This window comes from Peromyscus leucopus, chromosome 16_21 (assembly GCF_004664715.2).
Source record: "Peromyscus leucopus breed LL Stock chromosome 16_21, UCI_PerLeu_2.1, whole genome shotgun sequence".
Taxonomy (NCBI): domain Eukaryota; kingdom Metazoa; phylum Chordata; class Mammalia; order Rodentia; family Cricetidae; genus Peromyscus; species Peromyscus leucopus.
This window is the reverse complement of record NC_051084.1, coordinates 6466889-6487565: the sequence shown is the minus strand read 5'-3', so window position 1 is coordinate 6487565 and position 20677 is coordinate 6466889. Positions and strand designations below refer to the sequence as shown.

At 45.1% G+C, this 20677-nt stretch overlaps 1 protein-coding gene across 1 annotated transcript in view; it reads left to right on the top strand.

Annotated features, from left to right (window-relative positions):
- Xpo5 (exportin 5) overlaps positions 1–20677 on the top strand; it is a 45504-nt gene that overhangs the window by 8101 nt on the left and 16726 nt on the right. The window contains exons 6-20 of the mRNA XM_028887122.2: positions 1336–1362; positions 1729–1914; positions 2437–2513; positions 5084–5183; positions 6055–6138; positions 6780–6905; positions 8110–8200; positions 9128–9256; positions 10571–10701; positions 13128–13283; positions 15010–15051; positions 15492–15581; positions 16312–16511; positions 17925–18024; positions 18809–18990. Coding sequence (XP_028742955.1) covers positions 1336–1362; positions 1729–1914; positions 2437–2513; positions 5084–5183; positions 6055–6138; positions 6780–6905; positions 8110–8200; positions 9128–9256; positions 10571–10701; positions 13128–13283; positions 15010–15051; positions 15492–15581; positions 16312–16511; positions 17925–18024; positions 18809–18990 — 1721 coding nt within the window. The remainder of the gene's footprint in view (positions 1–1335; positions 1363–1728; positions 1915–2436; positions 2514–5083; positions 5184–6054; positions 6139–6779; positions 6906–8109; positions 8201–9127; positions 9257–10570; positions 10702–13127; positions 13284–15009; positions 15052–15491; positions 15582–16311; positions 16512–17924; positions 18025–18808; positions 18991–20677) is intronic.

Sequence of the window (20677 nt, the reverse complement as noted above, 5' to 3'; positions counted from 1 at the left end):
CTGTGCCTGGACACATACCACAAATTATAAGTGAGTGGATTTTAGAAAATGTGCCACATGTCTTTATTTTCCAGCACTTGGGGTGCAGAGGCAGACAGATCTCTGTTTGAGGCTAGTTGCTGGCCAGTCAGAGCTACATAGAGAGACCCTATCTCAAAAAACAACAATAAGAAAGAAAACATTTCTGGGTATTAATTCCTTGTATCCACTCATCCTCTTGGGATTCTTTCTCATTTTTCTTAAAAAAAAAAATTACATTTTCTCTGCTTAGAAAACTTTTTCCTTGTTGATAGCTATCTTTAATGCAGTCTGTTGGTCTCTACGTATCAATTGCACTCATCAGAGTGTGTGCTAACGCAGCTCAGTTTGGTGATGGCTTGCACATAAATCAGAAATAAATACTCGAGGGTCTCCTTCTTTCACTCTGTGCCCCATTTTCTCAGTCTGTTAACCAGGCTGCTCTTCCAAGGATCAGAACACACCAAGAGGTCACCTTTGGTCTCATGTATCCCAGGGTTGGCTTCAAACATGTCACCCTACTGCTCCCACCTCCATATGCTGAGATCATAGACAGGCACCACCTGCCTGGCACTACATTTTGAATTTCTGTGTCACTCACTCATAGTTCCCGCTCTGTTTGTGTCCCTTCACAACCTGATTAAGGAGAGTATGAAACCGTCCACAGGTGATGAGGAGAGAAGCTTGCTCATTGGCTCGAATCCCCAGCCTGCACGGCTGCAGGGCTTGTGGAGGATTGGTGTAGTTAGTGAAAGGTAGAGCTGGACCGAGTGCCATTGCTTACATCCTTTAGGACTCCAGTAATGATGGCCTTCAAGTACTGCAGGACGTCATGACTTTCGCTTGTTTTTATTTCTCTTTTGCCTTCAGGAGTTGTAGGTATTTGAAACATTCTCACTGTGTCAGCTGGCTGTCCTAGAACTTGATCCATAGGATTAAAATCGGCTGTGTTTGTACACATTTATGCAGAGCAGCCATGACTTATTTACTACTGTGGCATGCCTGATGCATGATACTGCAGTTATACATAGGTGGTCCCAAACTTAGTTTTCTTTCTTTACCCTGTTCTTCGGTCAGTCTCTTGATTGCCAGTGTTAAAAGGATGAGGTAGGAGATACCATCAGGTTGAGGTTAGCCTGGGCTACATAGTGAGTTCCATGTACACCAGAGCTGTATAGCAAGACCTTGTCTGAAAACAAACCAAAAAAGTTGGATCTATGTAAACCCTCATCCTTTCAGGCCCTTTATTAGAGAGTAGAAAGTGATCGTGTGCCTTTTCCTCATTAAACCCTTGGGTTCTTTATACTTTTCTTCCAGAAGGCTGATGCTTCTAAGGAGGTGGAGGTAAGAGCACTGTGTGGAGTTGGAAGGACACTTCTTAAAGCCTCAGGTATGGGTAGGTGTGCCTAATGGCCGCAGCCTTCTGCTGGCCCCGGCCGTGGGTGTCTTTTGTTTGTTTCCTTGCTTAGCGATAGTGGGAGGTACAGTGACTTATGGGACTTCCTGAGGAAGATGAAATGGCCACACTCGCCAACATGTTCTTATTGATCATATGCTGAGAAAGCTCAGAAATGGTTGTGTTATCAGGAAGAAATTTGAGCTCCCTGTCAGTAATTATTATGGGAAAACAGCTTTTTTTAAATCATTTTTCTTTCAGAACTTGAAAGTAAATTGTAATTCAGTGCCTCATAATCAAGTGTTTTCACACAGGCTAAAGCCAACTGTCGAGTAAGCATCGCAGCACTGAATACTTTAGCAGGCTACATTGACTGGGTGACTCTGAATCATATCGTTGCGGAGAACTGTAAACTGCTGGAGACACTATGCCTGCTTCTCAATGAACAGGAACTGCAGTTGGGAGCCGCCGAGTGTCTGCTCATTGCAGTCAGCAGGAAGGTGAGTGAACACTTGGTATTAGTGGACAAAATGGTTTGTTTTGGCTTATGGTTCACAAGGATGAGAGTCCACCATGGCAGTGGGTGTGGTGACAGGGCCTGGAAGCTGAGAGCACTAGAAAAGGGGAGGGCTAAGTGCTCTGAAGGATCCCCCCCCTCTTCCCACTCCTTTCTACAGCAAGACTGCACCTCCTACGGGGCCCACCACTGGGACCAAGTGTTCAGATACCCCAGTGACATAGTACATGCTCATTTAAACCACCATGTATTAAAGCCAGTTCAGCTGTGTGTCTCATTGTGTTTGAAGGGTTGGGGATTTCATCCTTTGAGCATTTAGGCTAGTGGGTCCATGAAATAGCTATGATTCACTTTATATTCATAAAGATTACTATGATGTCATTTAGTGGTATAGAAAATGTCAGTACTATGAGGGTTTTTGTTCTTGTTTTGCTTTTTGTTTTGTGTGGGGTTTTTTGTACTATAGTTAGTATGTATGACCATGTTTTCCTAAAATTGGGTCCAGGGCAAGTTGGATGACCGGAAACCCTTGATGATCTTATTTGGAGATGTTGCTATGCATTATATTCTCTCTGCTGCACAGTGAGTCTTTGCCTTTCAATATGTTGTGGGGTTTTGAGGTTTTTTGTTGTTTTGTTTTATTTTATTTTATGTATAGTGTGTATATAGATGTTGATTCGTGTGGAGGTCAGAGGTCGATATCAGTGTCTTCCTTTATTGCTGTGTTCTTTGTGTTTTTGAGCCAGCATTTCACTGAACCTGGAACTCACTGGCTAGACTAGCTGGCCAGTGTGCTCCAAAGGCTACTTGTTTTCATTCCCCTGCACCAGGGTTACAGGCACATGTCCTGTTTTGCAGAGGTCCTCATACAGAGACAGAAACTGTTGGTGCTATCCCCCAGCCCTGAGTGTAGGTGGTTTGGTTTGGTTTTTTGCTTATTTTGGTGCAAAAGATTGAATGCCAAGCTTTGTACATGCTGAGGAAACACTGAAGTATCATTGATAGCCCACCTAGTCCTACAGTAGTTTTATTTTTTAATAATTTTGATTTTTATTGATAATAGGTTTTTTAGAGAATATATTCTGACCACAGTTTCCTCTCCTCTCAGTCCTCCCAGATCCTCCCAGTCCTCCCAGATCCTACAGTATGTTTTTTCCGGCCTTCAGTTTTGTTTTTGTTTTTACATATTGTGTGTGTGTGTGTGTGTGTGTGTGAGAGAGAGAGAGAGAGACAGACAGACAGACAGACAGACAGAATAGAAACCATCTGTCTTGGCCCACCCTCTTTTTGATGCTTTTATCTGAGTCCCAAAGATAAGTATGAAAAGGAGTGTAAGAAAGAAATGTGTTACTTGTGATCTCTTACCATCCATTCTAATATGACATTTAACTCTGGCTTGCTTTCTTAAGAAGAATTCATCTGTTTGTAAGGAATCCTGTTACCTGAATAACATATCTTTGGCTCTCACTGTGGTTACTGCTCCTAAGGTCCATCTCTTAAATCTGTGGCACCATTGATATCCTCACCGAGGTGTTCTGTATGCATTCCCTCAGTTGGCACTCACCACACCCACCACAGTTAGGAAAGCTTTATGATTCAAAGTATGCAGGAAGGCTGCAGAGCCTGCAAGGAAGCCCTCACGCCATGCTGTCTTCCTGCAGCCTTCCAGATTCTGGTTTTTCCTGAGACCCATCTTCTCATCCTGTCCTACCTACAGGTCTCAGTTACTTCTGTAATTCACATGAGTTGTTACTCACTGCTGTTAGTGTGAATAATCTCATTTGTCTCAGGCTAATTTTCACCACCAAAAAAATTAAGATGTAATTTGTTTCGTTGTGATTTTTGTTGTTGTTGTTACTGTTTTTGAAGAGCTTTTGGATTCTGGTGAATTATAGACCTAAACTCAGTAATTTAGGAAAGTGAGACAATTTTTATTTGCTTTGGTATGTTTTTTTTTTTTGTTTTTGTTTTTGTTTTTGTTTTTGTTTTTGTTTTTTTGGAGACAGGGTTTCATTGTATAGTTCTGGCTGGCTGTCCTGGAACTCAGTACATAGACCAGGCGACTTTGAATCCTGAAACATGCCTATCTTTGCTAAGGTTAGAGGTGTGCACTACCATGCTTGACCAAAATATTTTTTAAATTTTATTTATCTATTTTTATTTGCTTGGAAGTATACACAGGCACACATCACAGTATGTATTTGGTCAGAGGATAATTTCTGGGAGCCAATTTTGTCCTATCCCCCCATAGGTTCCAGGAATTGAGCTCAAATCTTTGGGCTTGGTGGCAAGTGCCACTACCTGCTAAGCCATCTGGCTGACTGAAGACAAAATACTTTTTTTTTTTTTTTTTTTTTTGAGACAGTTTCTCTGTGTAGCTTTGGAGCCTGTTCTGGAACTCACTTTATAGACCAGGCTGGCCTCGAACTCACAGAGCTCCCTCTGCCTCTGCCTCCCGAGTACTAGGATCAAAGTTGTGCGCCACCACCGCCTGGCTGACAAAATACTTTTATTCTATCCTTTTTTGGTCCCTGATGTAAGAAATTGTTACATTGATACCCTGTCTCCCAGTGCAGAGAATCTCTGCAAGACCTCCCTGGGTCTCGGCCGGTGTTTTTGTGCTGCTGCTTCTGGGTAGATGTCCTGTCCCTTTCAGTCCCACAACTCAAGTTGTCCTAAAGTTGTAAGGACTTTTCTCATGTCCAGAATCAGAGTGTTTAATGATGAGGCAAGAGATTGCATTGAAACCATATCCTACATCAATCTTTCATTGTTGGGTTTTGTCATTTTGGTTTATTGTTTGTTTGAAACAGAGTCTCACTGTGTCTCCCTGGCTGATCTGGAACTAGCTATATAGATCAAGCCAGGCTCTCAGTGGGCTGGGATCAATGGCAAGTGCTGCCATGCCAGCTTGTTTGCTTGTTTTTGAGATGGTCTCTCTGTATAGCCTTGGCTGTCTGCTCAGTATGTGAGCCAGGCTGGCCTTGGATTCACAAAGGTCTGCTTCTGCCACCGAGGGTGGCCTGTGGTTGGCTTTGACTTTGGTAGACACTGAGTTTGTGTTGGTGAAGGCACAGCAATAGAAGGTCTGCCAGGGAACTCATTGCCTCTGTTGCCGTGTGACTAACCACACAATTCTCCTCCTCCAACAGGACTGCTGACGGAGGAGGCTTGGTAGAAAAGCACTACCTCTTCCTGAAGAGACTTTGTCAGGTGTTATGCGCACTGGGCAATCTGCTGTCTGCACTGCTGGTGAGCAAGTGTGCTCTGGAGAGCATGGGCTGCCTGGGGTTCCTTTCCTTAGGAATCAGGGAAGTGTGCTCTGGAGAGCATGGGCTGCTGGGGTTCCTTTCCTTAGGAATCAGGGAAGCACTTGGCCACTGATGTTAGTTGATGAGCATTGCTCTGCCAGGATTCCTATGATTCATAGAGCAAATATCTTCAGTAAAAAGGTGGGCGTGGGTGCATGGATTGATGGTGGTGGGTCTTCTGATGTTCTTTTTGGTTGGGGGTGGTTTGCTTGTTTGCTGACATAGAATCTCACTATGTAGCTCTGGCTGGCCTGGGACTCACTGTGTAACCAGACAGGCCTCAGACTTACAGAGATCCACCTGCCTCTGTTTCCCAGAGCTGGGACTAAAGGTGTCTGTAACCACACCTGGATTAAATGAGTATTTAACAGATTGAGTCACAAAAATATAAATAGAACAGGTTTGATGAAATAAGACTCTTTTGTTTTGTTTTGTTTTTGTTTTTTGAGACAGGGTTTCTCTGTGTAACAGTTCTGGCTGTCCTAGAACTTGCTCTGTAGACTAGGCTGGCCTCAAGCTCATAGAGATCCTCCTGCCTCTGCCTCCTGAATGCTGGGACACCACCATCCGACTAATGGTGTTTTCTTATAACCTTTGTTTTTAATTTCTGAGACAGCTTAGTCTATTTTTTAAACTCGGCCTGTTTCTGCCTCAGCTTTCCTAGTGTTAAGATAACAGACATATACTAGTACATCTAGCCTTAAATGTTGTTTCTGTTGTCTGGTTATTACTCATTCTCCCTCCTCCCCTGAGCCATCTCCTTTCAGCTGCTCTCTGCTCAGTCCCATTAATGTGGTCTTTTTCTTCTGTAGGGCTTGGATGCTAATATACAAACACCAGGAAACTTTGGAAAGTACCTGGAGTCTTTTCTTGCTTTCACAACCCATCCGAGTCAGGTAAACGTTATACGAATAACTTGACAAACTTAGTATGGTCACCCCACATCGAGTGTTGTGTCCTGGAGTATCTCCTGCCTATGTGCCAATGTCCATTGGACCTAAGGAATCACTACATCACTTACCCCTGATGGAGGCTCAGGGGTAAGAAGCACGTGCTACACAGGCGCCATCCCTGGGACATATGTACAGTGACGGGGAGAACCAACTTCTGACCTCTGGCTGTACCACACAGAGCCACACACAATATAAAAAGTGAACATTCAGAGAAGAATTACTGGGTCTCCTCCTCCAGCTGTCACTGTCTCGGGCACAGGTTTCCCCGCAGATGGTGTTCTGCTTGCGCTCCATGAGATGGGTTTGTGGCCCAGGTGATTTAAACAAGAACAATTTTAAATGCAAGGTTTTTCTTCTGTGGCTCCGTGATCCTAGTACCCGCTGAACACAGAAAGGGTTAAGTGATGTCCTGCTCGTGCTCCAGGACTCGCACCTGACCCTCTGTGTCATTATCCAGTTGTGATGCACTGCATAAGTGATTGCGAAATGCAGCTATTTCCTCCTGAGGACAATTTGAGTGATGATCTTGCTCAGCTAATATCCAACCCCTTAAGCTGAACCGTAGGGTTTTTGTTTTGGTTTAGTTTCTACGCTCTTCGACCCATATGACCTGGGGAGCCCTCTTTAGGCATGAGATTCTATCCCGTGATCCATCGCTGTTAGCAATAATACCAAAATACCTTCGTGCATCTATGACCAACTTAGTCAAGGTAAGTAATGGGAATCCTAAATTGTAGAGTGTTGCTGAGTAGACATAAGACTTTGATTGATATCAGTTACTCTCTAAATCTAAATCCTCTGAGAAGATTTTCTTATTGAGGAAGAAAGTAGTTCGGAATGGTCATTATACCTGTTCTTCCTTTATTTAGAACACTTAAATATGAAGTATGGAGTGAAGTGCTAAGAAAACAATAGAGCCATGAGCTAATTGCTGCTAAGGAATTAAAAGCAGATTTAGCAGAATGTTCTGGAAATACATGAGGGGGGAATCAGGTGGATTCTCAGATGGAATAATATCTAAGGATTGTTTCTGAAGGTCTTGTGCAAGTTGGGAATGCATGTGAGGAGTGAGGGTAGCAGCCCTGAGTGCTCTCCCTTCAGAGACTTGTTTCTAGGCTGACTTGTGAAACTCTCAGATCCCTCCTTCCCTCCTTCCCGCCTCCTGCTTCCCTTCCCTTCCTTCCTTCCTTCTTACCTTCCTTCCAGGAAGTAAAGATGCACACACATAATACAAACACACCCCAGCCCTCATCAGAAGGTGTAAAATCAGAGACTGGGACTCTGTTTCCTCAAGAATTTATCTAGCACATACTGACTGTGTTCTGGTTTTGCTATGGTTTTATGGTACTTTTTCATTTATTGTTTGAGTTTTTATGTTTTGGTTTTTGTTTGTTTTTGAGACAACCTCTCACTGTAACCCAGTCTGGCCTGCAAGCACTATGTAGACAAGGCTAGCCTTGAACTTGCAGAGAGATGAAATCATTTTGCCTCTTCTCAAATGCTGGGATTGTTGATGTGTGCCATCATATACAGCTTGCTTGATTAGTATATGATGAAACAAGCAATTGCTGATCCTTCAACTCGGTTGCATATGGAATTAGTACTTCTTCTTGAGCTGTGTTCATACTTGGACCTTAAATGAACCCCAGAAGTTATTGTCCCTGAGGAATCTAGAGGAGCATACCAGCTGGCTGTGGTTTTTTTTTTTTTTTTTTTTTTTTTTTCAGCACTCTCTAGAGTATTGGAGCTGGGGAGCTGGCTGGATTCAGGGGAGAACAGAAGTAGTTACTGTCATGCTAACACATAGTGCCTCTTAGGTGCATCAGGAAGGCCTTTGGCTGCTGAAGGCTACATAGTCTTCATTCAGTAGGTCCATTCTTACCCCTGCCCCACTGATTGTCTTTCTCATTTCAGATGGGCTTTCCTTCTAAGACAGACAGCCCCAGCTGTGAATATTCTCGATTTGATTTTGATAGTGATGAGGACTTCAATGCTTTCTTCAATTGTAAGTGCCTGAAACTTCCTTCTAGCACACTTTCAGAATGGCATCTCCTCCTGTAACCCTGTAATCATGGTGTGATGTATCCTCAAACCTGGAAAGCAATCCTCCTAAGTTCCAGATTTTTATTGCGGATGATGCCGGTACCGCATTTCAGCACCATGTGTTCTGTGCCGTGTGTTGTATTATTCTTTGTACTACCATCCCCACATTTCGGCATGGTGTACTCGATGCCCATGAATTGTATTTATCCTTTCCACCACTGTCCCATGTTGAACTTTTGAGAAATAAGGCGGTTCTCCACAGTAGCCAGACCATCTTTCATCCTGTCTAGCTGCTCCTTTTACCTTCAGTAAAAATGCTGGTTACAGGATCTAGCTGGCGAGACATTTTCAGGGGTAATTTTTTTTTTTTTTTTTAAGATTTTAGGATCATTAATTCAAGAAATCTAGAAGAAAAAAAAAAACAGAACAAAAAAACTAGGCGGTGGCCCACACCTTTAATCCCAGCACTTGGGAAGTAGAGGCAGGTGGATCTCTGTGAGTTCAAGGCCAGCCTGGTCTACAGAGTGAAACCCTGTCTCAAACTGTCCCCCCCCCCCAAAGAGAGAGGGGGGGGAGAGAGAGAGAGAGAGAGAGAGAGAAAGAAAGAAAGAAAGAGAGAAAGAGAGAGAGAGAGAAAGAAAGAGGGAGGGAGAGAGAGAGAGAGAGAGAGAGAGAGAGAGAGAGAGAGAGAGAGAGAGAGAAAGAAAGAAAGAAAGAAAGAAAGAAAGAAAGAAAGAAAGAAAGAAAGAAAGAAAGAAAGAAAGAAAGAAAGAAAGAAAGAAAGAAAGAAAAGAACCTCTTTTGGATCTAGAACATGGGTGTGCAAACCAGTGACCACAGATAAATGAGCACTGTGTGCCAGTGTTGATTCATGTCCTTTTCTTGTCAGCCTCCCGAGCCCAGCAAGGAGAGGTGTTGAGATGGGTATGTCGCTTGGATCCTAAGACCAGCTTCCAGATGGCCGCAGAGTGGCTCAAGTACCAGCTGTCGGCTCCCATTGACACGGGACCTGTGAAATGTTAGTTTCTGCTTTTTGTCCTTTATTGCTAAATGTTAATGCTGTATGAAAACTGTACACACGTGTTAGAGCAATATGCTAATACTGTTACAAAGTCACTTGGCCCACTGCCCGCTTCCATCCCCCTAGGTAGTACTTACTTCGCTTTGCTCGCAGAGGAAGAGCAGACAGTCCTGGGTCTCGGCTGTTGTTTGGATCACAGTGAAGCCACCCTGCCCTCTCAGCTTTGTCTTTGTTTGGCTCTTGTGGTAGAATCCACGGTGGTTGGTTTTACTTTCTTTCAGTGATACCGTTAATCAGACTGCATGTCTAGACCTGACTTTTGCTTCAGCCGAGTGCCAATGTATAGCACTAGGCCTACATTCAGGAAGAGTTTCTGGTTAGGCATATGGACATGCAAGTGTATGGCACGGCCCGGTGATGGCACTGACGGTGTGAGTTGTGGGCTCTAGCCTTCACTTGTGAGGGTTTGATCCCACTGAAGGTGGGGTGACTTGACTGTTCGAGACAACGCTCTATGGAGGCTGACAGTCAACCTATCCATCTCTGTCTGTGACTTCTCCCTGGCTCATCTGTTTGGGTGATGCTTATGAACTTGGACCCTAGCACCTTTCTCTAGATGTAGCCCTGAGAATTGCTATGAGACTATTGGATGTGAAGCAGCATTTTATAGCTTAAGTAATTTCCTTATTGGAAGAATTGTTCTTTTATTTCTGTTGTTGGTGTTGGGGTCTGTGTCTGCGCACGCTTACATATATGTGTTTGAAACAGGGTCTTTTTGTATAACTTAGGCTGGCCTAGAACTTGCTGTGTAGCCTAAGCTGTTCTCAGACTCAACTGTCCTCAGCCCTTGAGAGCCAGGATTTCAATGCCCACCCACACTCTCACCACCCCTAACCCTCAGGGGACTCACCCAGGACCTGTAAATAAATGTTAAGAATGCTGCTGCTGAGCAACAGCCCAGCTTGGGATAATTCTTTATGAGCTCAGGTATTTTATTATTTGGAGTCTCCTAGATCGCCATCTGTCAAGGGTAGCAATTAATGTTTTTCAAACGCTTTGTAAGCCACACATTGACTTCCATGCATATTCTCATCTGTGTTCCTGGGAGGCGGTGGAAGGAGAGAGCCGCCTTCTCAGTCCTCACAAGGGGGGGGGGGTTCTTTGTTTTGTTTTGTTTTTTCCAAAATTGGGGCTGTCAGATCTCCCTGCTCTTTTGCCGCTGAAATGACCAAGTGGTCGTTGAGACCCTGGTTGTCTCCTTGCTCTGCTATCCTCCCACACTGACAAGTGTTTGCATGCATCTCTCCCAAGTGTGCCCTACAGCTGGAACTGGAGAGGGAGGCCTTTGCTCTATCTTCTCGTCATCATATGCACAGTGGGAAGCCATGACTTTTTTCTTGGAAAGTGTCATCAACCAGATGTTTCGAACAATAGACAAAGAAGTAAGTAACTTTCCCATGCTGACTGAATAATTTTTGATCTTTTGTAAACTGGTAGATGGATAGGGAAACCTATGGATGTGCATCTTACAAAAGAGAAAACAGATTTAGAGATGTTTAAATACATATTCAAGTTCACAGGCAATAAATGCTATAACTGAGACCAAAACTCAGGTCTGTGACACTAAGCCCTTCAGCATCCGTGTCCATTTTGAGGGGATGGTTGGTTGAGCCGGGTAGTGCGTGGGAGCCACATGGAGGCTGTAGCTAGGACAGTGACAGAAGCCTCCTGGAGCATCACCAGAGCTGCTCTTCATAAAGCAGCTTTCTTGGCTATGGCAGGCAAAGAAGCATGATACTGGTGTGGGTGCCTTTGTCCTCCCAGAATAATGACTAGTGGTGGCTTGTCCCGCTGTCCTTCTTGTCGCCTGTTCACCTTCAGTTAGAACATTCCCTGAGCTGTGATTAACTGGACAGCGGCATATGCTGTATTGTCCGTATTCATTCAGTCCAGATTCATTCAGTCACAGCTAGTTTGGGAGTATTTGCACCATGGTGTGTTCTGGGTTAGCTGAGTAAACAAGTCCTTCCAAATTAGATCTCAGGGTGACTAATGTCACCTGCTTTTCAGTTTGAAATGAAGACATTCTAAGTTTGGTCCACAATGTAGCAAAACCTTGGATTCTGCATTTTTTTTTTCCCAAGTTGTGTTTTTTTACAGGTTAGGTTATACTTGACAGAGTAAGTGTGTTGCTAGGTGGTGGTGGCACACGCTTTTAATCCCTGTGCTCAGGAGGCAGAGGCAGGCAGGTCTCTGAGTTCAAGGCCAGCCTGGTCTACAAAGCAAGTTCCAGGACAACCAGGACTGTTATACAGGGAAACCCTGTCTTAAGAGTAAGTGTGGTATGTACGTACGTCAAGAAAACCATTTCTCAATCAAGGAAGCAGTCCTCTCCTGCCTCCCTTTCTGTTGAGGTCAGGCACCTCCAATGGGCATGGAAACAGGAGACAGACTCCTCAGGGTTTGTCCGTGTCTGTCTGAAGTCAGAGAGTGTTTGAGGGCAGGTGCCTGTTGGCTGTGGCTAGATTTTGTAACAGCCCTTCATTTTTCTTTTCACTGTATTGCTGACGATTTAATCTCAGGCCTTGCACGTGACCTCTTAGCTTTAGCCCTAATCCTGGGTTAGAGTTAGTCTTGGAAGGGAAGTATTGATGAATATGTGTGTGATAAGGTTATCTTCTTCAGGAAGCCTCTAGTGTTTGTCTCCATGTGTGTAAAAGTGACAGGCTTCAAGCTGCCTCTGTTTGCTAGTCAGTTTGCAGGCTGTCCATTTTTCACCTCCACTATAAGGAGAAGCAGCTTAGCGAGTGCACACATGTATACACAGATAATAACAATAAATTTTTAAAAGAAAAATATAACTTGACACAGTAAATTTAGGCATTCCCCTACAATCTTTTATTCAAATTAACTAATTGGAAATTTAAGCAAAAGGATTTATTTTACTTATTTACTTGAGACAGAGTCTTGCTGTGCAGCTTGGCTGGCCTTGAACTTGTAACAATGTGTACATGTGTTTTACTGGTAGGAAGTGATATGTCCCTATTGTGGTACATATTACCATCATTTATGGTATTTGTTTTGTTTTTTCAAGACAAGGTTTCTTTTTTTATATGTATATAATTTTTAAATTTTATGTTCATTATTGTTTTACCTGTATGTATGTCTGTATGAGGGTCTCAGAAGTCCTGGAACTGGAGTTACAAACAGATATGAGCTGCCATGTGAGTGCTGGGAATTAAACCTGGGTCTGGAAGAGCAGCTTGTGCTCTTAACCACTGAGCCTTCTCTCCAGCCCTGACAGTATTTCTCTGTAGCTCTGGCTGTCCTGGAACTCACGCTGTAGACCAGGCTATCCTCAAACTCACAGAGATATGACTGCCTCTCCCTCCCGAGTACTGAAATTAAAGGCGTGCACCAACACTGCCCAGCAGAAATATTTTAATAAAGTGGGACAGTTGTTTAGACTTGAACAGTTGAAAAGCAGTGCATAAGCTGGACCTCATAGTACAGGCTTAGATTCCCAGCTACATAGGAAGCTGAGGCAGAAGGATTACAAGTTCAAAGTTACCTTGGGCTCCAGACAGAGTTCAGGGCCAGCATGGAAAACAAACTGTCTCAAGATACAAAGCGTGGGCAGTGGGGGAAGAAGTGAGCTTAGCCAGTGATAAAGCATTGTCCTGGTACACAATGCTCTGGGTTCAGTTCCCAGCAACACACTAACACACTTCTTGTGCATGCGCTTGATTCAGTCACCTATGCTAACTACATTATTTATTTATAGCCTAGAGTATGAAGGAAATGTAGTGCTTGTGGTGGTGGTCCTTGAGCTGAGGACCTATTGACTTCTTTCTCCTGTCTGTTATAGGAGGTCCCGGTTAATGAAGGGATAGAGCTGCTGCAGATGGTTTTGAACTTTGAGATGAAGGATCCCCTCATCCTGTCCTGTGTCCTCACCAATGTCTCAGCACTTTTCCCGTTTGTCACATACAAACCTGAGTTCCTGCCCCATGTTTTCTCTAAGGTATAAGCCTGTCTTCTTTGCAAATTTTGTTTTAAAACTTGAGTCACCTTTTGTAACTGTTTGAAAGTGTATGTTATGAGCTGGTCAAGAGGCAGGCAGGCGTATGTGTGGAGTTATCAGATGACTGGCTTGGTACTTCCTGTGGATCAAGCACTATGCTAGTACCTTATGTATGGTTCAGGACCATTGTGGAAAAGGCACATAGACAGACACTGTACCTACCCATATGGTATTGCAATGAATAGACTTCGATGCTAGGAAGCAGAAAGGGGAACCGAGGAAGCTTCCCAAGTGTGCTGTTGGATGGCTGGTGGGAATCGTGAGAGATGGGGACAGCATGGATAATTTTGCAGTTTTCTGGTTTAGTGATTCAGGGCATCTGAAGTTAATGTAATACATTAAACTTATGACAGCTCTCAATATTGGTGACTGGAATTTAAATGTCTGAACTTTAGGGGGCGATGCCCCAAGACTGGAAGTGTAGGATGGCTGGAATGATGTTTGAGGACGCTTACTGTTCTTGCAAAGGACTAGAGTTCAGTTCCCAGCACCCACATGGTAGCTCACAACCACCTGTTATTCAAGTTCCAGAGAATCTTTACTCACTTGTACTGGTCTCAGGCACCTGGAATGCATGTGATGTAGGCATACACAGACAAAACACTCATATACATAAAATGAATAAATAAATATAAAAAGCAAAGGAAAAAGACTAGACATTTAGCCATGGGGAACAGGACCTGCATGGTCACCTGGGAGGGGTCTGGCTCTAGCAGGGGAACAGGACCTGCGTGTGCACCTGGGAGGGGTCTGGCTCTAGCAGGGGAACAGGACCTGTGTGTGCACCTGGGAGGGGTCTGGCTCTAGCAGGGGAACAGGACCTGCATGGTCACCTGGGAGGGTCTGGCTCTAGCAGGGGAACAGGACCTGCATGGTCACCTGGGAGGGGTCTGGCTCTAGCAGGGGAACAGGACCTGCATGGTCACCTGGGAGGGGTCTGGCTCTAGCAGGGGAACAGGACCTGCATGGTCACCTGGGAGGGTCTGGCTCTAGCAGGGGAACAGGACCTGCATGGTCACCTGGGAGGGGTCTGGCTCTAGCAGGGGAACAGGACCTGCATGGTCACCTGGGAGGGGTCTGGCTCTAGCAGGGGAACAGGACCTGCATGGTCACCTGGGAGGGTCTGGCTCTAGCAGGGGATGCGGTGTCAGCATCAGTAGAGGAGCAGCACAGAGGGAAAGAAACCCCACCCTGCGGGTCCCAGAAGGAAGAGCTGGCCAGGGAGAGGAAGACAGTGCTGTGCACACGCAGCAGCACCTTGAGGAGCAGGCCAGCTGCAGCAGGGCTCACCAAGAGGTGGAGGGTCCTGTGGTTTCATGCAGAGGGGCAGTTACAAATGGACTCGGGTGGTCATCTATCTCTTCTTGATTGAAAATAGACAGAGACATGTCCTTGGCTGAGCTGTAGGTGCTGCCTCAGCCTGATCAGTCTGAGAATCCCCACCTTCTACTTGATACATGTTGCAGAGGCAAAGATAGGGCTCCTGAGGCTCCTGTAGAGATAGGTTCCTGAGAGAGTGGACTGAGGAAGTTTCACGACACTGATGGGAAGCTGCCCGCCACCTCCACTGCCACCAGATCGATGCCAAGGGTGGACTTGCAGTTTGTTGGGAATTCGTGTTCGTTTAAAAACACAGCAGTGAACATTTCTTTTCTCCTCCCCTCAGCTCTTTTCATCTGTTACTTTTGAAACTGTTGGAGAAAGTAAGGTAAGACCATGTTTTCTCTTCTTATTTTGGGTTACTTTTTGAAGCAGGGTCTTACTGTACATCTCAGGCTGGCCTTACACTGGGCCTTCCTGCCTCTGCCTCCCAGTGCTAGGATTATAGGCATGCGTCACCATGCCCAGCTGAGACCATTCATTAAACTATCAGATTCTAACTTCTTGTAAGCTTAGGTATGAATACCTCATACTCATATTTAACCTTGATTTTTGTATGTATGGAAGGATTAGCAAAACATATAATCATATGATGTTCTTCTGGAGACATCCTAGGGCAAATCTGAACACACAGGTTCATGGAGACTGTGAATCTCACTTCATTTTACCCTTAGACACGGACTGTGACTCTGCTGACTGTCACATGGCTTTCCGCTGCATTAATGATTTGTATTGAAAGTATCTCTGCGTTTGGGAATGTCTCTCTAGGCCCCCAGGACTCGTGCAGTGAGGAATGTGAGGAGACACGCTTGTTCCTCCATCAACAAGATGTGCCGGGACTACCCTGACCTTGTTCTGGTGAGCTGTGGGCGCCGGCTGTGCCGCCGCTGAGTCCTGTGTGTAGAGAGCTTTCTTGAATTGCTGTGTTCTTCCTTTACAAAGGTCCTCACCCTTCCTGACGCTGTGACCCTTTAACACAGCTCCTCATGTGGTGCTGACCCCAACCATACAATGATTTCATGGCTACTTCATAACTGTAATTTTGCTACTGTTATGAATTGTAATGTAAATATCTGATATGCAGGATATCTGATATGTGACCCCAAAAAGGGTCGTTACCCACAGGTTGAGAACCCCTAACTTAATGATACAGTTTAAATTTAACTGAATCTGCCCCTCAAGATGCACAGCTCATTTCTGTGTGAGTGAGTTTGCCCTATAAATGACTGCCCTGTCACCCTGATGTTCTCAGTTCCAAGTAGTTGTCTGATTTTTGAGAGAAGCCAGATGCAGATTTCAGCAATTTTGTGGCGATTCTTTAAAAAGTTAACATTAGTCCACATAAAAAGATTACATTGAAATTGCTTCTCTGAGTGCATAGTAGCTGTTTCTGTGTGTAAGCAATAGATTGATTTTGATGAAGCTATAGTAACACTGATGTAGAAAAGCACCAGACACAGCTGCCGACAGCGACAAACATTAGCACAGAATACACAGTCCTGATCTCCCAGAGACTGTCTGGGTTTCCTGGTATCCTTGAGTGGCCCGTCTCTCTGAAAGTCAGGCCTTTTTTCTTTGTGATATGCAGCCCAATTTTGACATGCTTTATAGCCATGTGAAGCAGCTCCTCTCCAATGAGCTGCTCCTGACCCAGATGGAGAAGAGTGCCCTCATGGAAGCCCTGGTTCTCATTAGCAACCAGTTTAAGAATTATGAGCGACAGAAGTTGTTCTTAGAAGAGCTGATGGCACCAATGGTCAACATCTGGCTTTCTGAAGAAATGTGCAGGTACAGGAGATCTTGGGGACTACTAACCCTGACTGTACTTGGGTAGACCTAGTCTATTTCGAGAGCTGTGCCAGGCTGGGGGAGGGGTGTAAAGATTGGGGGCTGTGCCCGAACTATCAGTGATACCTTAAGCTCTCTCAACATTTACTCTCTTCTCTGAAATGTCTCCTTGCTATATGGAGGTGTGGTAGGGAAGGCAGTGGGCAGAGATGGTTAGCATGGTCATGAGGGCGTGTGAGCTGTGTGATGTTGGTGGTGCAGCTTCAGCACCACTGGAGAGAGAACCTCGGTGGGGTCTGCGGCCCCGGGTGCCTGTGATGCCCCATAGTAGAGAATCTGTTTATTTTGTTGACTTTTTTAATTTGTAAAATATGCAGTGATTTGGGGAGTGGTAATGTTAACATAAACTTTCAAATGACAGCTTATAATTCATGTGATTAAGCACATGCCTTTAATCCCAGCACTCGGGAGTCAGAGGCTGGCAGATCTCTGTCTGTTGAGGCCAGCCTGGACTACAGAGTGAGTTCTAGGACAGCAAGGGCTACACAGAGAAACCCTGTCTCAAAAAGCCAAAAACAAAAATAAAACACAAAACTATGTTTGGGGTCTGATACTCTGTTAGGTTTTAATTTGCTTTCTTGAGTTAGGGTCACCTGTAGCCTAGGATAACCTTCAACTCCTGATCCTCATTGTCCTCTTCCTCTCAAGTGCTGGGATTATAAACCTGTGATGATCATGGTTGGTCTATCTACTATTAGCTCTTGTGGAGGAAATTGTCCTTCCTTAAAGTCATGATACAGGGAAGCTGTGTTGGTGTATGCCTTTAATTCCAGCAGAAGCATACACCAGTCTGAGTTCGAGGCCAGCCTGGTATACATAGTGAATTCCAGGCCAGGTAGACCCTGTCTCAGAGGGAATTAAAAAAAAATCTGAGGGGCTAGAGAGATGGCTTAAATGTCAAAAGGACATTTATTGCTCTTGGAGAGGACCCAAGTTCATCCATTTCCAAGCACCTACTTGGTGTCTCACAACCATCTGTAGCTCCAGGCCCAAGGAATCCAGTGCTCTTTCCTGACCTCTGCAGTACCAGACACACTTGTGCACAGACATAGATGCAAGCAAACACTCCAAAAAAAAGATTTTTTTTAGACCCTTGTGTGGGACTGGATGGATGGCTCAGTGCTTATGAGAGCTTACTGCTTTTCCAGACAACCAGAGTTCAGTGCTAAATACTGAACTCAGGGGGACCTGCTCACAGCTGCCTGTAACTAATTCCAGGGGACCCAATGGCCTCCGTTAGCCTTCACCTGCACTCACATACACATGCCCACACACAGGCACACTATACACTTAGCTAAAAGTAACTCTTTGTCTTTAAAAAAATGATGATGTAACTTTTCTTGCCCCCTCCAGAGTGCTGACGGATGTTGATGCCTTCATTGCCTACGTGGGCGCTGATCTGAAAAGCTGTGATCCAGCTGCGGAGGATCCATGTGGCGCCAACCGGGCACGAGTAAGATTCTGCTGGGAATGGGAAGCTGCACTGGCCACGGGCAGGAGTTAGGGTGTTGCCATTGATCAAGTTTCTCCGATGTGTTTTGTCTGTACTGGTGAGAGACCCAGGATTTCCTCCTGCCCTAAGCTTCTCCTTTCTTTTCTTCTTCAGTCTTGAATTCTTGAGTTAGTTCCCACAGCAGAGCAGATGGTCTTTTCTATGAAGTCATTATTTGGGCTTTAAGGAAGACTGGAGGTGTAATGAGGAAGTAGGTCAGAACTTGTCGCAGGGTGAGTCCCCCCTGCTATTATTGCTCTCTGGCATGTGAAGTCCTAAGTGATGGCCAAACCTTGAAACCTGGAAAACCTGAGGCTTTCCAGTGTGCCAGGTTGCAAATCAGCCACTGTGGTGAGAGCCACGTGATCAGCCTGGCATGAGGGGTGGGGGTTAGGACGCAAGCTGTTGAGTCCCAGCTGGAGGGCCAAAGGTCAAAATGGCAGTTCAAACACATTGATGGGAGAGCTCATCTAAGCCACCCTCTACCCAAGGTACTGTGAGAGGGTCATTAAACCCTTGCAAAGACATCCTAATGAAAAGGGGGCTTCCAGAGCCACCACTGCTCCTGAAAATGGCCGTGAGAAGACCCCTCTTGGACTGGACCGTAAAGACGAGGACAGGAATCTTGCTGGGGTGGGAGACAGAGGCTCCTCCTGTCTCTCCTCTGTCACTGTGCTGTCACCGTGGTCACACGTCACAGGGCTTGGCACTTACTCCCTGCTGTGTTTCTCACTCTTCTCTGTAGATCACCTTCTGTGTGCACAGCATTCTGGGGGTGTTGAGACGAACCAGCTGGCCTTCCGACCTAGAAGAGGCCAGAACTGGGGGGTTTCTGGTGGGTTATACACCCAGTGGAAATCCAATCTTCCGTAACCCCTGCACAGAGCAGATCCTGAGACTGCTTGACAATTTGCTTGCCCTTGTAAGGTGAGTCAGAATATTTTGTATTTATTTTAACCCCACGAATCTCAATTGTAATCTTTATGTCTGATCATAATGGTGGTATTGAATTAGTTCCGGCTCTTTTGAGAGGGGAGCTTTCGTTTTAAAGACAGTGAAGGTGTCTGTGTAAGGTGTACTCTTTATATACACATGGTTGGAAATAATCCAAGAATGGGGCTTTCTAATTTCTTTGTTGTTGTTTGTTTTATTTTTAGAGAGAGGGTTTCTTTGTATAGCCCTGGCTGTCCTGGAACTCCCTCTGTAAACCAGGCTGGCCTCAAACTCACAGATCCACTTGCCTCTGCCTCCTGAGTACTGGGACTAAAGGCGTACGCCACCACCACCCAGCTTATTTTCTCATTTTTAAAAATACCGTCTTCGGTGGTTTTTTTTTATTGTTGTTGTTGTTGGCTTGCTGTCATTTTGATGGTACTGCTGGGGGTTGAACTGGGCCTTGAGCATTCAAGGCCACAGCAAACACCAAGGCACCTCCCAGCCCTTTCTCTGCTTCTTTATAGTGCATGCCTACTTTAAGATTATTTAACCTCCATTTTTATCAGTAAGGGAATGGCTCGTTGGGAACAGGACAGTTGCTTTCTGTAGTCTTTCTCCAGGCGGTGTTCGTGTGCACTGATATGAATTTCTCACCAATGACTGAACTCATGTAGGCCAAACGTCCACTGGCTCCACAAGCCACAGAAAAGCAGGATGCCTTTCACCTTTGAGCTAGGCTTCCCTATGAGACCAGCAGCCACTGGAGCTTGAAAGGCAGAATTAGGGATCCCCTTCAGTTTCCAAATTTTAACAAGATAGCAAGGCGTTTCATGTACACATTAAAGGGTTAGAGTCATTGTTCTAGGTCACATGCCCTGACATATTCCAATGAAAGCTGGCCAGGATAGGCTTGTTGGTTATGAGAAGTACACTTTTGAGCTTTATAGAAGTGAAACTTTAAAAAATGCACTTCTTGGTATCTGGTTTCTTCTTCTCAATGACATGGAGTGGGAGCCATCCCAGTTTCATGTAACTGCTTCTCACTGCCTCCATGGTATTCTGCTGTGTGCTGTGCGGTCTCTTATTGGCCCTGCTGGACTTTTGGACAGTTTTGATAATATACACTCTTCGGAATGTCATGATGTCTGTGCAGTCTCACTGGTTATACACAGAGGAGAATTCCTGAGTTGTAAGTTATGTATGTCTTCAGTTTTCACAGCTAGGGTGGCTTTCAGATGTGGTGTACTGATTATGCTCCTAGCAACTGTGTGCGGGAATGATGAAAAGTGTGTTGGCTCTTCTTTTGTTGCTTTGTAACAGTGTACTGCCAGCCCTTTGTGGGGGGGGGGGGTGCACTCACGTGCAGGTGCGTACAGAAGCTGGAGTCTGATGTCTGGATGTCTTTCCACATTACTTCTCTGCCTTATTCTTTGAGACACAGTCTCCAACTTGACCTAAACTTGGAAGTTTGGCAAGACTGGCTGACCAAAGAGCCCCTGGCATCTGCCTGTTTCTACCCACCTCAGTACTGGGTTACAGGCATGTACTACCATGCCTAGCTTGTACATGGGGTTTGGTTGGATCTGAACTCATAGCTTGATACTTGTATAGAAAGTACTTTACTCACCAGCCATCTCCCCAGACCCCTTTTATGTTTGTTTTGTTTTGTTTTTCAAGA